The sequence below is a fragment of the Electrophorus electricus genome, chromosome 1 (genome assembly GCF_013358815.1).
Source record: "Electrophorus electricus isolate fEleEle1 chromosome 1, fEleEle1.pri, whole genome shotgun sequence".
NCBI classification, from domain to species: Eukaryota; Metazoa; Chordata; class Actinopteri; order Gymnotiformes; family Gymnotidae; genus Electrophorus; species Electrophorus electricus.
Window position 1 is genome coordinate 27,049,566 of NC_049535.1, and position 20,246 is coordinate 27,069,811.

General features: G+C 39.5%; 1 protein-coding gene across 2 annotated transcripts in view; it reads right to left on the reverse strand.

Annotated features, from left to right (window-relative positions):
- Window positions 1–1,346: 1,346 nt before the first annotated feature.
- grin2ca (glutamate receptor, ionotropic, N-methyl D-aspartate 2Ca) overlaps window positions 1,347–20,246 on the reverse strand; it is a 43,982-nt gene continuing 25,082 nt past the window's right edge. For both annotated transcript variants that reach the window (XM_027003384.2, XM_027003385.2), the window contains 9 exons: window positions 15,290–15,501; window positions 10,887–11,055; window positions 10,481–10,634; window positions 9,281–9,406; window positions 8,637–8,866; window positions 5,774–5,934; window positions 5,134–5,321; window positions 4,632–4,864; window positions 1,347–3,683 (listed from right to left, as the gene is read on the reverse strand). In XM_027003384.2, the coding sequence (XP_026859185.2) occupies window positions 2,034–3,683; window positions 4,632–4,864; window positions 5,134–5,321; window positions 5,774–5,934; window positions 8,637–8,866; window positions 9,281–9,406; window positions 10,481–10,634; window positions 10,887–11,055; window positions 15,290–15,501 (3,123 nt within the window). In that variant the 3' untranslated portion in view covers window positions 1,347–2,033. The remainder of the gene's footprint in view (window positions 3,684–4,631; window positions 4,865–5,133; window positions 5,322–5,773; window positions 5,935–8,636; window positions 8,867–9,280; window positions 9,407–10,480; window positions 10,635–10,886; window positions 11,056–15,289; window positions 15,502–20,246) is intronic.

The window sequence follows — 20,246 nt, forward strand, 5'->3', positions numbered from 1 at the left end:
GTGTAAGTAAAACAAATCTTGCTGTCTAATGTGTAGGTTTTCATCTTCGCTCTTACCAGGTTAGTACACATGCTGCTTAAGATCCTGTATAGACTGCATTTGAATCCTCCTCCTGTGTTGTTCAGAATGACGGCTTGGCAGAATGGTCTGAGATTTAACATTCTGCCTAACTGATATATAACTGCAGTGCATCAGGATCTGCAAATGTAATCATTTTTGCCACTCTGTGAGCATAAATTGTAATGTATGTGGCACAGTGCAGAGTGAACCATGAGTGAAATTGTATTCATAAAATATTTCCCCCAGGTCATACATAATCTCAGCCTATATTTCATTTGGAATATTGGGGCAGCATTTTGCAATGCACTGGTTATGTATTGGATTTCTTTTGTATTGGATTTGTGCCTTGACCTTCCCAAGATTTAACATTTCAGGAAGAAAGAGAATGATGGGCTATACGTAATTAATGAATTAAATGGGTTGGGAATCTGAATATAGAGAAGTTCAAATTTATGTAAAGATAATTTTTATGTTTGATTAACGGTGAGGCACTTTTCATATTTAAGTGCCGAAGGCATTAATCTTTCTTGGTTCTGTTGGACATCACATTTTCTGAGATAGTGCCCCATTTCTCAGGGATAGCAGGGACAACATGCAGCAGAGGGCAGGAGGTGGTACCCTTCTCGACATGTTCATTACTCCATGAAGCCCTTCTGGAAGATTTGCATGGATTTTGTTCCATTTCTTTGTTTTACTGCAAAATGTATGGCATAATTGCATAATTGTGTAATACAGCATTGTATCTACGAAGACAGTTGGATGTCAAAGTCCACATAACCCTGAAACATTTAACTGGTTATACATTCTCTATTCAGTGTTTGATCTCTAGCTGTTGTGTTCCCCTTGCATTTGTCTTTTCCCTGTTATAGGACTATTATATCTGCATGCATTCATTCATCAGTGAGAAAGATCACCTGCGCCCCATCAATCATACTATCAGGAACATAAATGCTGCAAGGATCACCTTCAGCTGCAACACTTGTTTGCATTAGTAAATAAAATCTTGCAACCTGAATAAAGTGGGAAGCCCTCCTGGAACATGGTGCCAAGGTGAAAGGCTTCATTTTTAATTGTTTTGTTGTTGTTGTTCAAGGGAAGGATTTCACATGCCTTTTGGTTTTGAACAGCTGACTTTCTGAATTTTCTACAGCATTATTTCTTCTATTCAGTCGACATTCTGCATATATGTACAATTAATAACAAGCATTTAGAAGTTTCTTTCTGTTTTGATCATTAGAAACAATTTTGTTAAAGGGTTTTTTTGACAGAAAGGACAACATAGCCCATTTCAAAAGGCTCTTAAAGCCCATGGCCTTTTATTAAACAGTGAAATAGTAATGGAAATACATATGGAGGTTAAAGTTCACCAGTCTTATTTCTGGAGCAAATAAAAAGCCTCAAACAGGCGGCTCTCTCAAAATCCTGGACTTAGAAAATTTTTGGAAGACATTTTTGAATGGCTGGTTTATAAAATTTTGTGGTGCATTGCAATTCTTCAAAATTTCACAGAGCTCAATTAGCAATAAATTAATTCATTAAGAAAGAAAAAACAGAACAAAAGACATGAAAATGATTCGAAACCTGTTCTAAAGCTGCCTTGCAACCTGCTCCATATGTTTGTGTGTGGAGAATTACTGTAATCATATGACTGCATCTTTAAATGGTATTAAAAACCTGATTAAATTACAATTTATAAGTTAAATTTTAATATATTAAGAATAATTCAATATTGTATTTAATTTTATAATCACTAAAAGTTCATATGTCCCAGCAGTAATCACATAGTCACGCCCTCTCTCCCATCCCTGTGCCTTCTGTATTATTGCACTGAGAATATCCCTTCTAGTCCACCGTCAGCACAGCACAGCTTAGATTTTTGCAAGATTCAAAGGCTGTTTGGCAGTTCCAGGCATTTCTCCCTGTGTGTTCATTGGGTGACAAGTCTCTGAGCTTAAAGATGCTCAGAAAGGGTTTCAGACCTCTGACTCCAGACTAGACACTCTGCCCCAGGGCTTAGGCACATAGGGACTGTTTGCCCTCCGCGCCAGCAAAACCTGCCTATGCTCCCTGTTCCCAGAGGAAGCTGGTAAAGTGTGCAGTGGCAGCAGTGGTGGCTCCTCACATGAGCGCCCTGCACCCTCATAGCCTTCGAAAGCAGTGTTTTGGTACATGATAGGCCTGCTACCTAAGCGCGGTACCAGGGTGGCATCAGCTGGGCAGTGGCTGACACAGGGGATTGGATGGCACATGTCTTTGGGGTGATCGTAGAAGTGTGCAGGCCCCTGTGCCAGGGGACCTACATATACTGGAAGGTCAGTGTATGAGTTCAGGTAAGTGGAGTAATGTCTGTGTACCACTGTGGAAGAAGACCGGCGCAGTGCTGCAGCATTCTGCAGGATCGCCTCTCGGTATGAGGGAAGGCGAGTAGACTGAGAATACTTGAGTTTCTGGGGTCTGTATGGGTATGAGCTCATGTGGGCCGGGTCCAGATAGGCCGGCTCAACAGCCATGTTGTAGCAGAGGTTGTTACCAGTGCTAGCGTACATCTTTGAGGGCTTGGGGTTGGCCACCACAACACGGGGGAACAGATCAGGTGTGCTGATACGACCGGAGGAAGCTGCAGAGGTGGAAGGTTTCTCATCTAGATGCTGCATCCTGTCACCCCCCCATGTGGCCCTGAGGAAAGAGGCACGGCGGTTCAGCTTCTCCTTCCCCAGTAGAGGAACATCATCCATCTCAGGCTCCAGGTATGGTTTCATGCAGGAGTTACAGCTAGCACTGGGCCTCTGATAGTGGCTTCCCAAGCAGTGTGTGGTGTGGGCATGGCTGTTCAAGAGGTGACTGGCTCTAAGCTCATGTACCAAGCAAGATTCCGGTTCTTCATAGTCAGTTCTGCGCCGAGTTTCTGGTGATGGTGCCACATAGCTTTGAGACCTCTTCTTGCGGCCCAGACTTTCAGTATACAGCTTGCGGTTCTCAGGAGGTTCCTGGTGTTCAACATAGATGTCAGGGACATGGAATGCACGGTAAGGGAGCAAGGGTGATGTTGTTTGATGACAGACCTGGTTGTCCATGTACAGCCTGCCGAAGTGGTGGGGCTTTGGGGCTGTAGGCGGTGGTGGGTCCCTCATAGCAATATGGGGACTGCTTAGGCTGGAAATAGGCAGCGTTCGTTCATATATATGATGGTGGCTGGTCCTTGCAGGAAGGGTGTAACGCAGTGGGGTGGGCCTTGTGATGACCCGAGGTTTCTCAGGCAAGGGTTGGGTGATGCTGTCTCCATAATGTAGAGGGAAAGTGGGAGTGAGCACCCTCTGGGAGTAGGGTGCCTGATTGTCTGTGACACTAGAAATGTAGGGCAAACGGCCATGACTGGAATCAATACTTATCAAGCGGGTTGGAAGACTAGGTTTAGTAGCTTCTGGACCTCGACGACTCCAGTTCTCAATGGTCTTAGTGGCATTGTCCAAGGAATTCTCCACTCTGGCAGAGGATACAATGTCCTTGGCTGTCTTGAGCATCTTCAGCATGTTGGCCTGGGTGTAATTGGTGGTGACGTCAGGGCTCTGCATGCTTCCATTGCGGTCTGTATTTTCCACCCCATTGAAGCAGCTGTAGATGCCCTGCAGAGAAGAAACAGGAGAAATTTAACCCAGAATCAAGCATCTGCGACAGTGTCACCGTGTAAAACTAGAATTCTCCATGTATAAAATATACGTTAACATTATTTCTACTTCGTAGCTTCATAAAATGATTTTCTTTACTTTCGTCATGTGAAAATTCCATCAGTTCATCAGACAAGCAAAATATAATTTTACTTGGATACTTTCAGAGAACAAATGATAGAAGTGCTTGGAATTGTTTATTGACATTTTCATTTGCTACAAAATCTGCATATGTTAAAGAATCATTTAAACCCAGTCAGTGACCATACATTTGTGATATAATGTTTCATTTATTTAATCTGCTTGACAGATTTTACTTTCAAATTTGATCTCACCCTGAAATACTTAATCTAACATCACCATTATGTTCAGATGCAGCTTTCTTAATGAGTCTATTAGTATTCTATTTTAAAAATGGAAGAAAACATCTGAAATGCTAAGATTACTGAAATAAGTAAATAAAGAAAAACATCCCTATTTTACTCAGACACCATATACACTATGCACACACACACACACAAAAACCTATTTTGTTTAATTTTATTTAAAAAGTGATGTACTACATAATCATCTACAAATAATACTGAGGCATCTCCAAATTGAATGCTGTAATGTAAAATGTCACACTTCCTAAGTTTTGAACCATATAGTCATGACCATGTGACTGCATTTTCTGTAAAGTTAACAGAAGGTGCTGGAGATGTAGATGCAATACCTTAATACTTAATGCAGGTGCTCTCAAGATCTAAGTGCTTTATGCTGTTGATGATTTCAGTGATCGACTAGGCATAAACATTTCAGCTGATTGCTCTGAAGTAGATATAATGTTGAGAAATAATAACAGGAAAAAAAAAAAACCTCTCACATTCACAGTTAAGTTAAAACTGAAGGGCAGAAAGCACTTACCCTGCTGATGCCCAGTAAAAAGTCCAGGCGTTCAGACTTGCGAACAGAGTGCCGTAGTTTCCAGTAAAGCAGATGTTCCCAGGCAAAGACCAACAAGCTAAGACCCATGGCCACCAGCAGCATGTAGAACACTCCTGCCATGTTGTCAATATCAAGCTTGGAACTCATCACTTCCTTTTTCTCATTACGGCAGATTCCAGTCAGCCATACTGTCTGCAGTTTCTGAGTATCACCTGAAACACACAATCAGTTTGTTCCTTTGAGAGAATTCTTGAGTCATGAGGTACAGGCCAGTGCTTTGTGGTTAATTTACAGCAAGTGGCTTCTTTGTTTCCTTCTGTATTATTATTTCCATGAATATATCTTTGGCTTGTTTAAGCAGAGAGACATTTTGTATTGACTTGTATCATTTTAAGTCACCACACTTTACATAGATTTTGTTGCTCAGTAACTGTGGAAGTTCAGTACAAAGTGTTTAAAGATTTTGGCAATGTATAGTTACCATCAGCCAGGAACTGAAGGAGAGCTAGGTCAATGGGGCGTTTCCAGCGGGATTCCTTCTGTAAGGCAATGCCATATCCAGTAGTAGCAAAAACCTTCCCACTGCCGATGGTCACCAGCTTACATCCCTCATCTTTACCAGCCATGTAGTTTAGCACAGCTGCATCGTAGATGAAGGCATCCAACTTGCTGTCAATAGGAATGATGGGAATGAAAGATTAAGAAATGACTATTAATGTCACCAGCAACATGAACATGAAGTGTGTTGTAGTACTGTAGTAGTTAAAATAGAATATATAATACACAGAACTATTTGTTAATTTTAGAATTGGGCTTTATTAGCCGGATTCTTTATTTGTACATACAAGTACAAATTGTGTTTGGTTACACAGTACCTAGCAACACACAGCAGAATTTGCAATCACAAGCATCTTTTCTTAAATCTTCCATGCATGCACAGTCACAGACAAGCAGACATCCTTATAAATATATTCTCTCACACACATTCATATGAAAATTCATACATATGCAGTTAGCATGTCCAATTAAGTTTAGTTCAGCTGATCATATTAACAAACAATAACTTCATCCCCGAATGAGTTTTAACATTTAACAGTGTCAAACTGACAGAGAAAATGTACCCTGTTTTGAGGCTGTTAAGAGCATCCTCCACACCCTTCTGGTTATACTTGACCATGTGTGAGTGCATCTCTGGGTAGTTGCTCCTTATATTTCTCTCTGTGCTGCCATTAGGGACTGTACCAAACCGGAACGGGGGGTACTGCTCCTGCGGCTTCTGAAACTAAGTCAGGCAGGACATCACACAAGATGAACACATTGGAGGACACTGGTTTGGTTCAAAAGAAAAATTGACTTTCATAATAGCCTTAGTGAGAAAGCTTTTCACTAGTTTATTCATCATAAAATAGATTATAATATGATTGATTTATATATACAGATTTGGTCTGTATTTGCTCTCTCATCCAAGGATTGTCAGGATTTCATATTTCTAGATTTCCTATGTAAACTGCAAATCTAAATCCAACCAACTGTGAGAATTTAACTGGCCTTATTCCTCTGTTGCAGGAGAAGAGGAAATAGCTAATAAATAGATAAGTCAAGTGAAAGACAGTTTTCATCTCATCATATAAGTCATCATATCTCCCCTCTCACTATCCAACAAGCTCTACTCAGTCAATTAGCCGGTCAGCTAAGGTTATATGCTAAGTAATTTCCCTCCTTGTTAATTTCATCACTCAAATCTCTGATTAGGCTGCAGAGGAATTAACTGCTGCCAAGACATTTCAGCAGGCTATTACCTTCTCCTTTCTTTGCCTCCATTTAGAAATGGGTTTCATCTCATTTCTTCTCATTTGCTTTTATGTGATTTTGCTCATGTTCATTACAACATGGCATTAATGTAACATCAAATGAATGTTACTGCCAAAATGGCACCTCTTAAATTGAAGTATGAGGAATTGAATGGTAACATAGGTAGGAGCAGACCGGTGCAGGGTAGGCTCTTGGGGTAAAGGACAATGGTAATATCCCAGCTGAGCAGAAGTAAATGAGAGCAGTAGGAGTGAGTGCATTTGCACTTGCAGTATGGTGCCTGTGGGATTCAGGAGCTGTTGGGCGAGAGTCTTGCTACCTTATTCCTCCAATGTGCCCGAACAGCATGAGGATTAGTGTTTGCTGAACCAAGCTCACGATGATGTGTGAAAGAGTCAGAGAAGCAGAGTAAAGTCATCATAAGAACCCGACCGAGGAAGATGAGAGCGCTTCTCTGCAGTGGCAGAGCAGCTTTTAAAGCATTGCCATGCAAATGTTTCCTCTAGGGTGTTGTTGCTGCCTTCCTGTTTTGAATGCATAATGATGTACTCACAGCATGCCTGCTCTGGAATAGTAATGATTATACTTGTACCAAATATGATTTTCTCTTTTGACAGCATGCACAAATGATCATATTTAAGTAATCATTTAATACTTGGAACCCTACATTTGACATGACACTAAAGTGCTCTGCTGTACATGTCAAAAACAAGCTGGTGGCACATCAAAAGGAATCAATCATTCAAAAAGCACATTAGTAGCCCTTAAATCAATTACCACAAGACAATACAAGAAATAAAATACTGAACTAATTTAGGTAGCTAAATGTTAATTCCATTAAATTTATATCTGTTCACATTTTACCTTCCACCAGACCTAAAGACAACCCAGATCACTTTAATCATATCATACCCTTAGAGATTACTTGAGTTTGCTTTGTAGTGCTTTGAGGAGTGTAGAATGAAAATCCGTATCATTTTGCCACCTCTTTGATTGGACCAAAACATTCAGATTCTGTTTTTAACATTCCAGGTTCACAGGAATCCAAATAATATTCTAATATGCAATACCAAACATCAGTAAAATTTATCTAGTGTGACCTATAAAAATGTATGGATTTCATTCACTGTTAGATTAGCAGTGTTTTTATTTAAAATAATTTTACTGAAAACTAAGATCCTTGGGGCACTTTAATTTCCAGGGCTATATGTGCTCTTTTGCATGTAAGCTATTGCACATTTAATAATTCTAATAACTCTTTCCCCTTTTGTGCAAATATTTCTCAGAAGAAGACACTTCTCTCTCTGGTTAAAGGGAATCCAATTTAATAGAGCATGCAGAGGGATCATGCAGTGAGTTTGCAGGAGTCATAATGAGAGATAGACAGGTTGGTCTTTTCCTTTGAAAAGTTCTTAATACTTAAATCAAGAGTATAGAAATCAGTATTAGATCTGATGGATTAAGTCAGGATTTATTTTGCTGCCATTTCTCTACTAGAGTTTTCTACAAATCATGGCTCTGCTCAAATGATGTAAATTATATATATATATATAATCTGCACAGAGTACTGTGCAAAAGTCTTAGGCTACCATTAGATTTGTTATTTTAGTAATGGTATAATGACTATATATAATTAAATCTAAGTCTCTTTGTTAGAATACAACCAGAAAATACAGGAAATTTGTATGCAGTATTTAAAAAACAGAAATAAATCAGAAAATAGAGCTTCTATGGGCTACAGTGGCAAATATTTAGTATGACACTTGAGCAATAGCAGGAAAAGGCAAACTCTGGGAAGTGCTGAATAAAGCCTGGTATAATATACCAAAATATGACTTCTGAGTTCAAGATGTGATTTTGCCAAGGGAGGTCACATCAAATACTGACTTTTGCACTTAAAAAAGGGAATTAATTATCTCATTATTTTTTAATTATTTAATTATTATTTAAAGGCATTTTATTGTCCCTCTATTGTTGTATTTCATGTGTTTTATGCACAAAAATATGATTTTATTTTCATGAACTTGTGACAGTTTGCTTATGTTCTGAAATAATATGCATTTTATTACAATCCTAGTACACTAATACACAGGGAGAAAGACAGACACAGACTGTGGTGTCACTAAAATACATTTATTGGGGAGAAAATGACACCAGCCTCAATATTCTTACCTTTTTGTCGCTCAGTCCAGAAACAGTGTCAATGTATTGCTCCTGAATCATGAATGCTGCCAGGTTTGCTGTATAGCTGGCCAAGAAGATGACAGCGAAGAAGGCCCACACCAGTACCATGATCTTACTCGTGGTGCCTTTGGGGTTCTCAATGGGAACAGAATTATTGAAGACAATTCCCCACAGCAGCCACACTGACTTCCCAATGGTGAAGGTCGGCCCACCTGGATCTTAAATGAAGTGTATAGGATGTCAGTAAAATATGAACAATCCCATTTTATGTTTCTTATTACATTCCATAAACATTTATTCTTACCACTTAGCTAAATTTTAATTTGGTATAGGCCTGATTGCTACTGTTTTTCTACTAATTTTGTGGTTCCTTTTGCCATTTTCAGACAAAAGGTTCCAGTATTAAGTTGCAAAATGACAAGTTTTTCTGTCTCAAACCCAAACCATTAATCAGAGGAAAATAGGCAAAATCCACAAGAGCTAACCACATGAGCACTACCTTTTTAGCCAGACCACAGACACAGGTTTTGTCAGGCCAGTCATTACAGAGTGATGCAGCTATTTTAGGGTGAGACTATCTTTGACTATCTGTCCCTGTTTCTGGAATGTTATCAGACAGAACGAGAGCTCACCTTTGGCACTCTCCAGGCTGCGGTTATACCCTACGGGACTGAAGTACTCAAACACAAATACGGTCACTGCCACCACAGTCAGACACATCACAAACATCATCACCCACACGGCAGGGCTGTAGGGCTCTGTCACAGAAAGAGAAGAAGCAAGATCATGTGAACTGATTCAGTTTAGACTTAGGGCAGATTCTGAATTGCATGGCATGGCATGGCATATGCTTGCTAGGGGAGGTGAGAGCCTAATGGGTAGTGCTTTGGTCTATTATACAGAAGGTTGGTGGTTTGAATCTGAGCTCTGCCATGGGAACACTGTTGAGCAAGGTCCTTAAACCTCTCAGCTCCAGGGAACCCATTGGATGCTGTAGAATAGCTAACCCTGCTGTCAGAAATGGCCACGTCCCTGTCGTCTGTTTTCCTGCACTCCCTGGTTTCCATGCCTTAGTTTCGTTTTCTCCGCCCCTCGTTAGATGTTCTACACCTGTCCCTCGGTAAGTTCATGTATTTAAACCATGTCTTGAGCCCTGTGTTTTTGCTGGTCATTGAATTATTGAATGTGATTAGTTCATTGCGTTTGCATGTTTATTCGAATGGATGTTTCTTTGTACTCCATGCCTTTGTGTTATCTTAGCCTTCATTTTTGTTAGCCTGTCTTATATAGCCCCGAGTGTTTTCCTAGCCTTAGTTATAGCCTGCTTTCCCGTTTGCCTTTGTGTGTTTTGTTTGTTAGTCATGTATCCACGTACTCTCCGTGTCGGCTCTATGACCCTGGACTGCTTTAACAACTCTGATTTTGGATTTGCCCCTATTAAATCTCGCTCTTCTCCGCACATGTGTCCGCCTCGTTACCGCTCAACGTTACACCTGCACTCTGGTCGCAGCATACAAAAAAGCTGAAATATGTGAAGACTGCATTTCATTACCTTGTAGGTCTTCTCAGTCACGACAATAAATTGAATCCGAGTCTTATCTTAATGATATGATATGAGTTCAGTCTCCAGTTTCATGACTGCAATTTCAGGCACTTTGGTGATAATAATTTGTATTGAGACTAAAGCTATATAACAATATAAATTATATCTAGAACACCAGAACATTGCATCAAGAGTAAGTAAAACATTGTTGTTACTTCTAGGAAATAATATGCAAATCAGAAGCAAGCACTAATGCCTATGTTATATCTGTGGAATAAAAGCCTCATACCTAGAAAGGCTGAGGGAGAGACTGTTCCATTGCTCCTGGCCACCATCACACTGATCCCTGTCTCCACGAAGGGCACAGAGAAGTCAATGATTTCAGAACGCTCCTCATTTATAGTCAGAGAGCCAATGGCCATATCTGCTCGCTTATAGACCACCTTAAAAGAAAAAATATTATGAATTATCAATCTTCATATTATAATCTCTGTGCATTAAAATCTGACCATAAAATTTTTTTTTCTGTTTACATGCCTTCTCATCTGAATAGTGATCTTTTCATAAGATTAGGAACTCATTAAGGAACCTTGCTACCTATGTTCTTAAATACACATAAATCTGATACTCTAGGCTAAGGACATCAAAAAGAGACTGAAATATGAGAAGAGCTGCACAATGTAAATTCTGCTCACCTCTCCGATCATGCCGTTCCAAACGCCTCGAACAAGCTTGCCATGTTTGCCGTTGGTAACCAGGTAGAGGTCATAGGAAAACTTGATATTGCGAGAGAGTTTCTTCAGAATGTCAATGCAGAAACCTTTACAGCAAAGTTTGGTGTAGGGCTCTGTGTCTCCAACAATCCTGGAGGCATAAGAAAGGACATTCACTGCCTACTGTTTGAAGTATGTCTATAGTATGTCTCCTGCATCAGATCCTCTGAGGCAGACCTGTAAATTGAAAGGTTATTCGTTTCATCAGCAGGGTGCTTCCAGTAAAGTAAATTCTTCCTGTAAATTAAACAGCATTGCACATATGTTTAGATACTTCTTTAAGGTTCAGTTCTTTTATAATTTAGTCTTGAATGAAGCCAAAAACTAAATCAGTATGTAAACTCCTCCAGGACCTCTTTTTATTCCGTGTTCAGCGATTGCTCTTATTGTAGGATGGCAAAATGGGTACTTGTCCCTCCTAAGTCACTGCCTAATTACAATTTAAGTTTTATGCCTTTGTTCAGTATGTTTCAAATAGGTCAGCCAAGGGTTCCATCATCATTATTCACTACTGCTCCTCATAAATTTCCGCATGCTAGTTTCTTAGTTTGTCATTTGTTGCTTGTTGACACTTTTGGGAAATGAAAATAAAAGAGGCCATTTTTGTTTGTAAATGTCTTAAATGAGAGAAAAGCTTTTAAACCCTGGCTCATTAAAAGGACACTATTTACTAGGCTTTCTTCGTGTTCTGTTCATTAGGAATCTCTAGTGCATGGCTGATGTTAGAAATCAAATGCATGTTCAACTATGAGGACTTGATAACAAGAGGCCCAGTAAATCCATTCAGATGGCCTGGTAGTGTTGATGAAGACGTTCAGTGGCTTTCCACTGAGGAATAGAGAATTGCATCATGTTCCGCTGTGGCACTGCACCTTTGGCTTTGGCTGCCTTTCTCCCTCACTAACCGAGAACACACATACACGTACACACACATACACACCAGTGCCAGAAACCCAGCCAGCAGAGTAGAGGATGGGGAAAAAGAAAGGCAAGGCAAGCGAAAAGAGGTAGAGCTGAAGGAGATAGTAGGAGAGCGTGAGTTGATGGGTGACGTCGGCAGTGGGTGGGCGGGTACCAGCCATCGCGGCAGGTCCTCCTGTTATGTCATGGCTACAACAGATGGAAGGACAGTCTGGCCTGGCCAAAACAAATCCGACGCAAATTAATCGCAAGCAAACAAAGGCAGGAGAGCAACTCTGGATTACTGCACTGGCTAATGGAGGGCTGGCCCATGCCGGGGAAGAGTTACTGCAGTGAGAATACTGTACACACTCTCAACCTCCCCAAATGTCCTTGTCACTACACAGGTGTGCCTCCCTCACAAGTGTCAGCTCAGTAATGTAATACGCACACTGACCCACTGTCATCATTCCTCTGACTTACCCACTCCTATTGATTTGCTTTCTTCTTTTCTGCTTCCATATGTTACTTCTACTCTCCCTTTGTTCTGACAGTTAAATGCCTATTAACAAACGGGTTTGTGTGTGTGTGTGTGTGTGTGTGTGTGTGCATGTATGTGTGTGTCTGTGTGTGTGTGTTCCTGTGAACTAAGTGACAAAAAAGGAGAGTGTTAGTATAAGATTTAGGCAAATGTAGTGTGCTCTATTGACACATAATAACCTCCCTCAGACCGGGCTAAAGAACTGTGCCCATAGGGTTGGTTTAATAGGTTGAACTAAACATACAAATGCATACACATGACTGAGTTAACACACACGGCACAAAACAAATGAACTCCTGGGTGTAAATGAACGTTCCCTCTGATGCTGCGACAGACTAACTCAAGATTCTGCTCCCGTGACACCACCTGGCAGAGTTTATCACTGATGGTTAACTGCTTCCAAAAGCACTCTAATGGGTGTGTGCTTTTTGTGAGCTTTTGATTCTACGCCCTGTCACCGTGCAGCTGTACGGGACCACAGATGAGGTGATTTGGTTGCCAAGTCACTGGCTAAAATTCCTGAGAGATCCATTCTTCAGTAATAGAGTTAATTGGCTCAGGGTGTTCTTTATGTGTATATCTTTTCATATGCGTCTGCCGGTGGACTGAGAGGGTTTGTTGGTTTTGTGCGTTCTCTGAAGGCTCAAGCTCCACTTCGGTCAGCTCAGCTAATTATTGGCATGCTCACACTGGGCAGCGGCAGCAGGCTGGAGCTACAGTTTTATCTCTCAGGGCTATGTCAGAAGGCACCTGAGAGAGCACTGCTCAGAGCAGTTCATCACTGCAGTGGTAGTGCAGAGGAGCTAGTATAGGATGGCTGAGAGACAAGACTGAACACAGCCCTACAAACACACACACACAACCTGAGAGGATTATTCAGGTATTAGCGTGCTTTAGAGTAGAGCTACACAGGACATACGCACTGATTTATGCTCTTCTGCTGGGCCAACCTGGGCAAATACAGTTGAAGCTGAGAGAAAGCCTTAGGAGCTGTCTGCGGAGTCAGTGCCTATGTCGCAAGGTTCAGGAGGGACACTTAAAGCTATAATTAATGCACTATGTTGGATCCCTTACACAAGTCTTACATAGCAACTGGGATTAGAGAAACTGACTCTTTTTGCCCTAGAAGAGAACCTAACAGCTGCATCAGTCTTTAATAATGCAACATTAATGTTTCAGACATCAGTGTACCCTTTTTGTTTAAACATGCTAGTTTCTTTTTTTAAAGGTGACACTATCAGGCTGACATGACTCAAGTTTGATTTTTTTGCCTTAGGCTACATTCACATTACAAGCCACATTGTTCAGTTGTGATCTTTTGCTCAGTTGAGAATTGCCTATCTTTTATAACTGCATGTGTGCTGTAGCTCATAAGTCCTCTGAATTGGCATGTATGCATGCATTGTTATGTTTTTGGTCAACTCACCTGTGTTACCACCAACAAAAACATCATATATGTGGTATTAAAACCACAGAATGGATGCACTAGTAACTCATGTATGCAAGCATTCTTATTCAAGTTGAATGGCCATAAATCAGATAAGAATCTGATCTAGACTCATATATGTAAGTGACTCACTGATTTGAAAAGATCCACACAGCGTAAAAAATCAGATCTGAGACACTTCAGGTTGGTGAACATAGCTTTAATGTGGCACAGATGTGATTTTTTTTTTGTGTGTGTGTGTGTGTGTGTGTGATCTCTTCAAATACGTCAGTGTGAGTCACGTTCATATGTGGTCCTAGACTGGATATATAGGTTACCAAATTCATGGCCAGGCAACAAAAATGAGAATGTCATATCAGAATTCATAGTAGCCCACAAAACAGTAAAATCTAGCCATCCTAATTTTCATTGAATTCTCGACCTGACCTCCAGAGCAAAATGCAATGCAAAAATGAACTACACACTTGACCATTTTTAATATCATGAGTCATCTCACAAATATGACTTTTTTTGTTGGTGGTGACACAGATGATTTGTGTGAAAATATATTAGTGTGCACATGCTAGCCATTTGGACGACGGATGTATGACAGACAGATACAAGTCATTAGCAATTAAAGAATGTGAACTATCAGGATAGGCCAATCCAGTTCTGAGCAATAACACGGAACTGAACAATGTGGCTTGTAATGTGAATGTAGCCAGTGCTGTAATTCTTGTGCATGTAAATACATTTCCATATCAGCAAAAAAAACAACAACATTAAATTGTTAATACATTAATTTTGAATTAAGATACTGTTATTCTATGTATGCTTTTACTGTTAGCTTTGCTATTAGTGCTTGGCTAATTTTCTAGGTCAGTGGACCTAACCAGTCAAGAGACGTAATATCAGTCACATCACTTAAATTGACAATACACTTTCCAAATAGGAATAATGTGCTACATCTGTTGAAACCATGGAGACAATAAAAACAAACAAACAAAATGGACTAGTTCAGCCTATGTTCAGGATTCTTACTGTGTAAACAGAGATTCAAACTGCCCAGTTTGCTTATTATGAATAGAGCAAGTGGCCGTCCTCTCTGTTACACAGCCACATTAACTGGGTTTCCTCTTGCCAACTCAGTGATAAACCCTCCTGCTGGTACCGTGTTAAGGGACATGCCCACTAATGCTATCACTGAGATGTCTCAGCTTTTTTGTGTTCTTAAGAGCTAATTGATTCAGTATGGGATTATGGATAACGTGTGTGGTATAATCAACTAACATGTTCAATGTCTCGAACATCCTTTTAACCCTTTGCTTGGTTTAAACACTATGCCTTATAACCTCCTTAATATGTAATGTTTTATTTATATTTAGTGTTCATCGATTATTTTTGAGAATCTTCACTCAAAGAAAGACTTAAACAAGAGATGAATCCATTGTTACTTACATCTCAGTTTTGTTTGACTGGCGTCTGCAGGGTACGGTGTTGCTGAGGCAGGTGCCAGTGATGGGGTCCACAGCCTCGACTATCACAAATGGTCTCTCTTCAAGTGTGGCCACAGTCAGGTGACGGTTGTCAGACACTGGCTCCAAGTATGTCCCATACCGAGGCCAGACCGGATACCGCATTTGTAGTATACCTGACTCATAACTGCCCACCTAGACAATACAATGGACAAGAATTGGTTTATGTGAGAGACTGTACATACACTTCTGTGTGGTCTTAAAAATACAGTGTAAAAGTCTTAGACATGTAAATTTAATTTTCTAAAAAAAAGATCAGATTAGTAAATATTTCTTTTCTCCAGACAGTGGCATTGTGGGAATTGTTCTCTGCTTCTTCTTTTGCCCTGTTTGCTTTTAAACCTTTTATCTGTCCAGGTAAACATAGTTTCAGTTATGTATTATATTTCAGTGTATTTGAGGCATTTCAAATGCTGTTATACCTTGAGAAAAAGTATTGGGACCAAATTTATATTCTAGTCATCTCAAAAGACATCAAAGACTTGGAAAACACACAAACATGTTACTTTGTATTGTATGTTTATTGTTTGTATTAATATTTTTATTGTATTATTGTTTATTTATGTGATATGTAGTGATTTAAATGTAAATAAACATATCAATTTTACTATACAGATCAATAACTTAAAATATAATGGGTGGCCAAAGACTTTGCACACTACAGTCAATGCATTTTCATCTTAATTTTCTTGGTGCGAAACTTGCAAGCACCAAAGGACTTTCTAGTTATATCAACTATATTTAACTTTATTTGAATAAATTCTTGTAATGTTTTCTTATTTTATTTTTTGGCAAAAACCTTCCTGAGGTGATTATTATTCTATTCAAATCACTTTGAATTGTCACTGTGTATGAAAAGTGTGTGCTAAACAAAAGATTTGCCTGGCCTTACCTTGCCTATTACATACTGGATAAAAAGATTGTTTCTTCCACAGTCAGTTTATCATTATTTAGAATTCCATGAATAAATGATGTGCAGCTGAACATAAGGTAGCAGTTGTTAATTATAAGGTTCTCAACAGCTTCAGCACCTACGAGGAATCGTTTGTCAAAATTATACCGTCACTGTCAAATGTTTTCCCACAAACCTGACTATACATCAAAGAAGACCCATCTCATTACAACCATCTGCTTCAATTAGTCATCAATGGGTACTCCTTGGTGTATTCAGGGTACTGAGAAAGCTCTATAGTTAATTTTGTTTTCTTTGCAGTGACATAGAAGATTCATTAAACTGTTTTATTTTTCAATACCTTCCTTATCAGCGAAGTCAAAGGACTGAAATATAGTGCTCTTTTGTCATTATTTGCTTTCAAATATGATTCTAAGCACTCATCAGGACAAACACAAATCTTTGATATTGTTAACTGAACAAAACACTGGTAGACTATAACAAATATCTGAATAAATATGAACAATAAGAAAACATCTAAATTTTACAAGTCAGCCTTTATAAAATGAAAAGAAAAAAAAAACAATTTAGGGGGGAAATAATGGGGAACATTTCTGGCCTACTGCTGGATGATTACTTTGTGCCTAATGGAATGGTCCTTCGTATAATTGTAATCATTTTTTTTAACATGCTTGGTCAAGGACATAATACCATACACCAATCTGCCTTAATGTTTTAATCAACATGTTGCCACCAGCCATAGAAAGCATGCAATTAAAGCCCAATGGACAAAACTAATAAAATTGAAACTAATCTTCCACTGAAACATTAACTTTGTATTTCAGAGATTTCAAGAAAAAACAGAAAAAATCGAGGTAATTTGGTGATAAAATATCTTTCTCTGCATATAACATGCTCTGTGAATGACACAGATAGCAGTGAATGTGCTATTACATTTAAATTTTCCCTAGTAATGTGTTAAAACTTGTGGATCTAGTCCCTGTTCTGTCCCACTTCTGACACAAAAACATTCCACTGTTGCACCATTCCTTCTGTTTTGATGTATCTGTTTGTTTAGCTCAGAGCAGATAAGGGCCTTATCTAAGACTCATGAGCCTAAATCGCAACCAACCCCATTGTGATGAAACAGATCTGCACTGTGTGACTCCTTAGCCATAGCGCTACATGGTGGATTAAGATCCTGGGGTGGTGTGGATGGAATTCACTATTACCCCTTACAAGAATTTTGACCAGCACACGGCACTGTTGTGCAATAGATTGCCATTATGATGGTTAAACAATATTTATAGTTTGTGCCTTGTCTCTCAACAGGTTTTGGCTATGGGGCTTTTCTTTTTTAAGTCAACAGACGAACAGGATTCTGGATAGCTCCTTCAAAGAGGCTTGGTCTCTTTCCTTGACTCAAATTGCAAAAATGGATTTTCGAAGGTTGAAAACACTATTTTCTCCCAAAGGCATGTTGGAGGAAAAGCTAAATTGACTTTGTCGCCTTCAGAGTGTATATCAAAAGACAGATATTGAACAAATCTTTTGGCTCTGCAGTGTTTTTTTTCCCCTAGAAAATAAAGCCTCCCTCCATTTGGCAGTAATTCTATGAGGGGCTGCTGTGAGAAAAACAGTTATATGTGCAGGTTTTCAGTTTTAATCACAGTGGAGGACCAGCACTTTATTCCTCACTATCATTTTCAATATAAGCTCTCATCGGGCTCTGATTCTCTCTGTTTAAAATTCTCCCCATGTGCCTGTGGATACTTTGTCGTTTTTTCGGGAAGAGGTGTCACCACGAGACGACTCTGACACAGTTATGAAGAACAAGTCATTGTCAGCTGTCAGCCAGACTCCTTTGAAAAGAGTTATCTGGTGATTTACCTGCATAATAAATTACGTCTGCAGCACAAGGAGAGCATGGAGGGAGGTGTCGTTCTACAGGCCAGTACTGAGATAGATGAGAGAGACTGAGACATAGAGGGCTGTATGTCTCTCAAGTAAGCTAGAGACAATGAGTCCAGAGACAGGGCTCTGCCTCAGGGGACTCACCATGGAATAAAAACTGTGAAAGTCGTGTATCTAGCACATAGATCTCCTGCCTCAGCTTTTCCCAAAAGGCCATTTTCCAAAAGTTGCTGCTTTACATGCCACCTAAATGACTTTTCAGTAGAGAAGCTAAAGTCAACCATGGAATGAAAGCCTTCTTTTTATTTGTATAAAGTATTGACAAAGCAAATGGAATGAATAAGTATTGATCTATAATAATAAGTATACATCTGGTCAAGTATTAGACACTCATAAAATCTACCTGAATCTGTAAAACAAGAATCCACTTGGAAGAGTCGATTAGGAACGGAATATGTGTTGGATATTGATGCTAAGGTTTGTGACTCAAGTCACTCTTGTTATTTGACAAGAATTGAATCCTGGGCAAGGGTTATCAGTGCCAGAATGACAGCAAACAGCTTGATGGCTGTATGAGACAAGCGAATAATGTGGCTGAGATAATAGATTGAATTTATCTGCTCATGGTGGAACCATCACAGCAATTACTTCTCTCAGTGCCTGTGTGAGAGAAATGGTTGAACAGTGCTTGAATATGCTTACTGCTTGAATGCATATTGAATAGGTGCTTCTAAAGAAAAAAATCCTTTTAGGTAGAAAGTTTTACCAGCATGATGACACAATAAATTTGAAGCTAGATTAATCTACTGTGTAATAGACACTTTAAAACAATGTCCCATTATGAAAAGTGCCATAAAAGTCTTAAGGAATCCTGGATTCTTTACAACAGTCTATCTTATGACAACAACAAGAAGTCATATGTATATAAGCCAACTTTTGATCTAGCATTCAGGGGAGACTGCATTATTGGCTGCTCAGATATACACCAAATTCTAGGGAAATGTAAACGATATGGGTTATCACCTGCCCCCCTTATAGCTACCTATTATAGCCTTATATCGCCTCAGTTTTATTTTCATATCATTGACATCTCATTTGCATGTCAGTGCTGAGAGACTGGCAGCTCTGGTTGAATAGGTGAATATGGATTTGTATTATTTTAAACATGTAAATTCTAAATAATGTGTGGAATCATATTATTAATTTTTTTTTGACAATTTGATATGATAGTTTCACTATTCTGACCTTTTTGTTGTTGTTGTTGTTGTTGTTGTTGCTGCTATTTTTGCAAACTAATTTGTTGTGTGTATTGTCTCTAGCTGTTCTCAGATAGCCTGCAGTACACTCACAGACATTTTTATAATAATATATTGGATTGTAGTGCTCTCTCATCTCAAACATGTAGCCTACTTGACATAGGCCAGACAGCAGTGCCTTTGGAATTTATAGGTTCTTTTTTATTTGTGTGTGAGAGGTCATTTAGATTGAAGTCAGTAATGCTGAAATTGAATATTGGAACAGATTGTGCATGGCTCCCCCAGCTAAAATGGCCCTGAAGGTTTATTGATACTGCCAGAGTAGTACATTCACATCACTCATGCAAACAACACAGTCATAAAGAACTGCGTTTTTCTGGTAGCAAGTGACTGTGTCTCAAATCAAATGTTAGTGGATACAACACTCATCTACATCTGTGAAGTCTTAAAATGTCAGGACCATATGAAGAACCTGCCAAATGATAACGGTGTGTGGTTATGCATGTGAAGCATGGACTGATGTTTATGTCAGGTTTCACCCTATGGATTCAAATCATTATGGCACCCCTCTCATTTATGGTTTTGTTCTATTTTTCATGATGCTTTCCATGGCCCCTTTCACAGCCCTCAGGGAATCTGCCCTCCCTACCCATGATCCCTGGCATCCTCCCAGACTCAGGCCTGATTTAGCATTTCAACGTCTCGTGGAAGCTGCACCACCTAGGCCAGCCCTGCCAGTCACTCAGGAGAAACCTTTAAGTGGAATACACCACATCCAAAATAACCAGAAACCAACCCTGAGGAAAACATCAATAGCT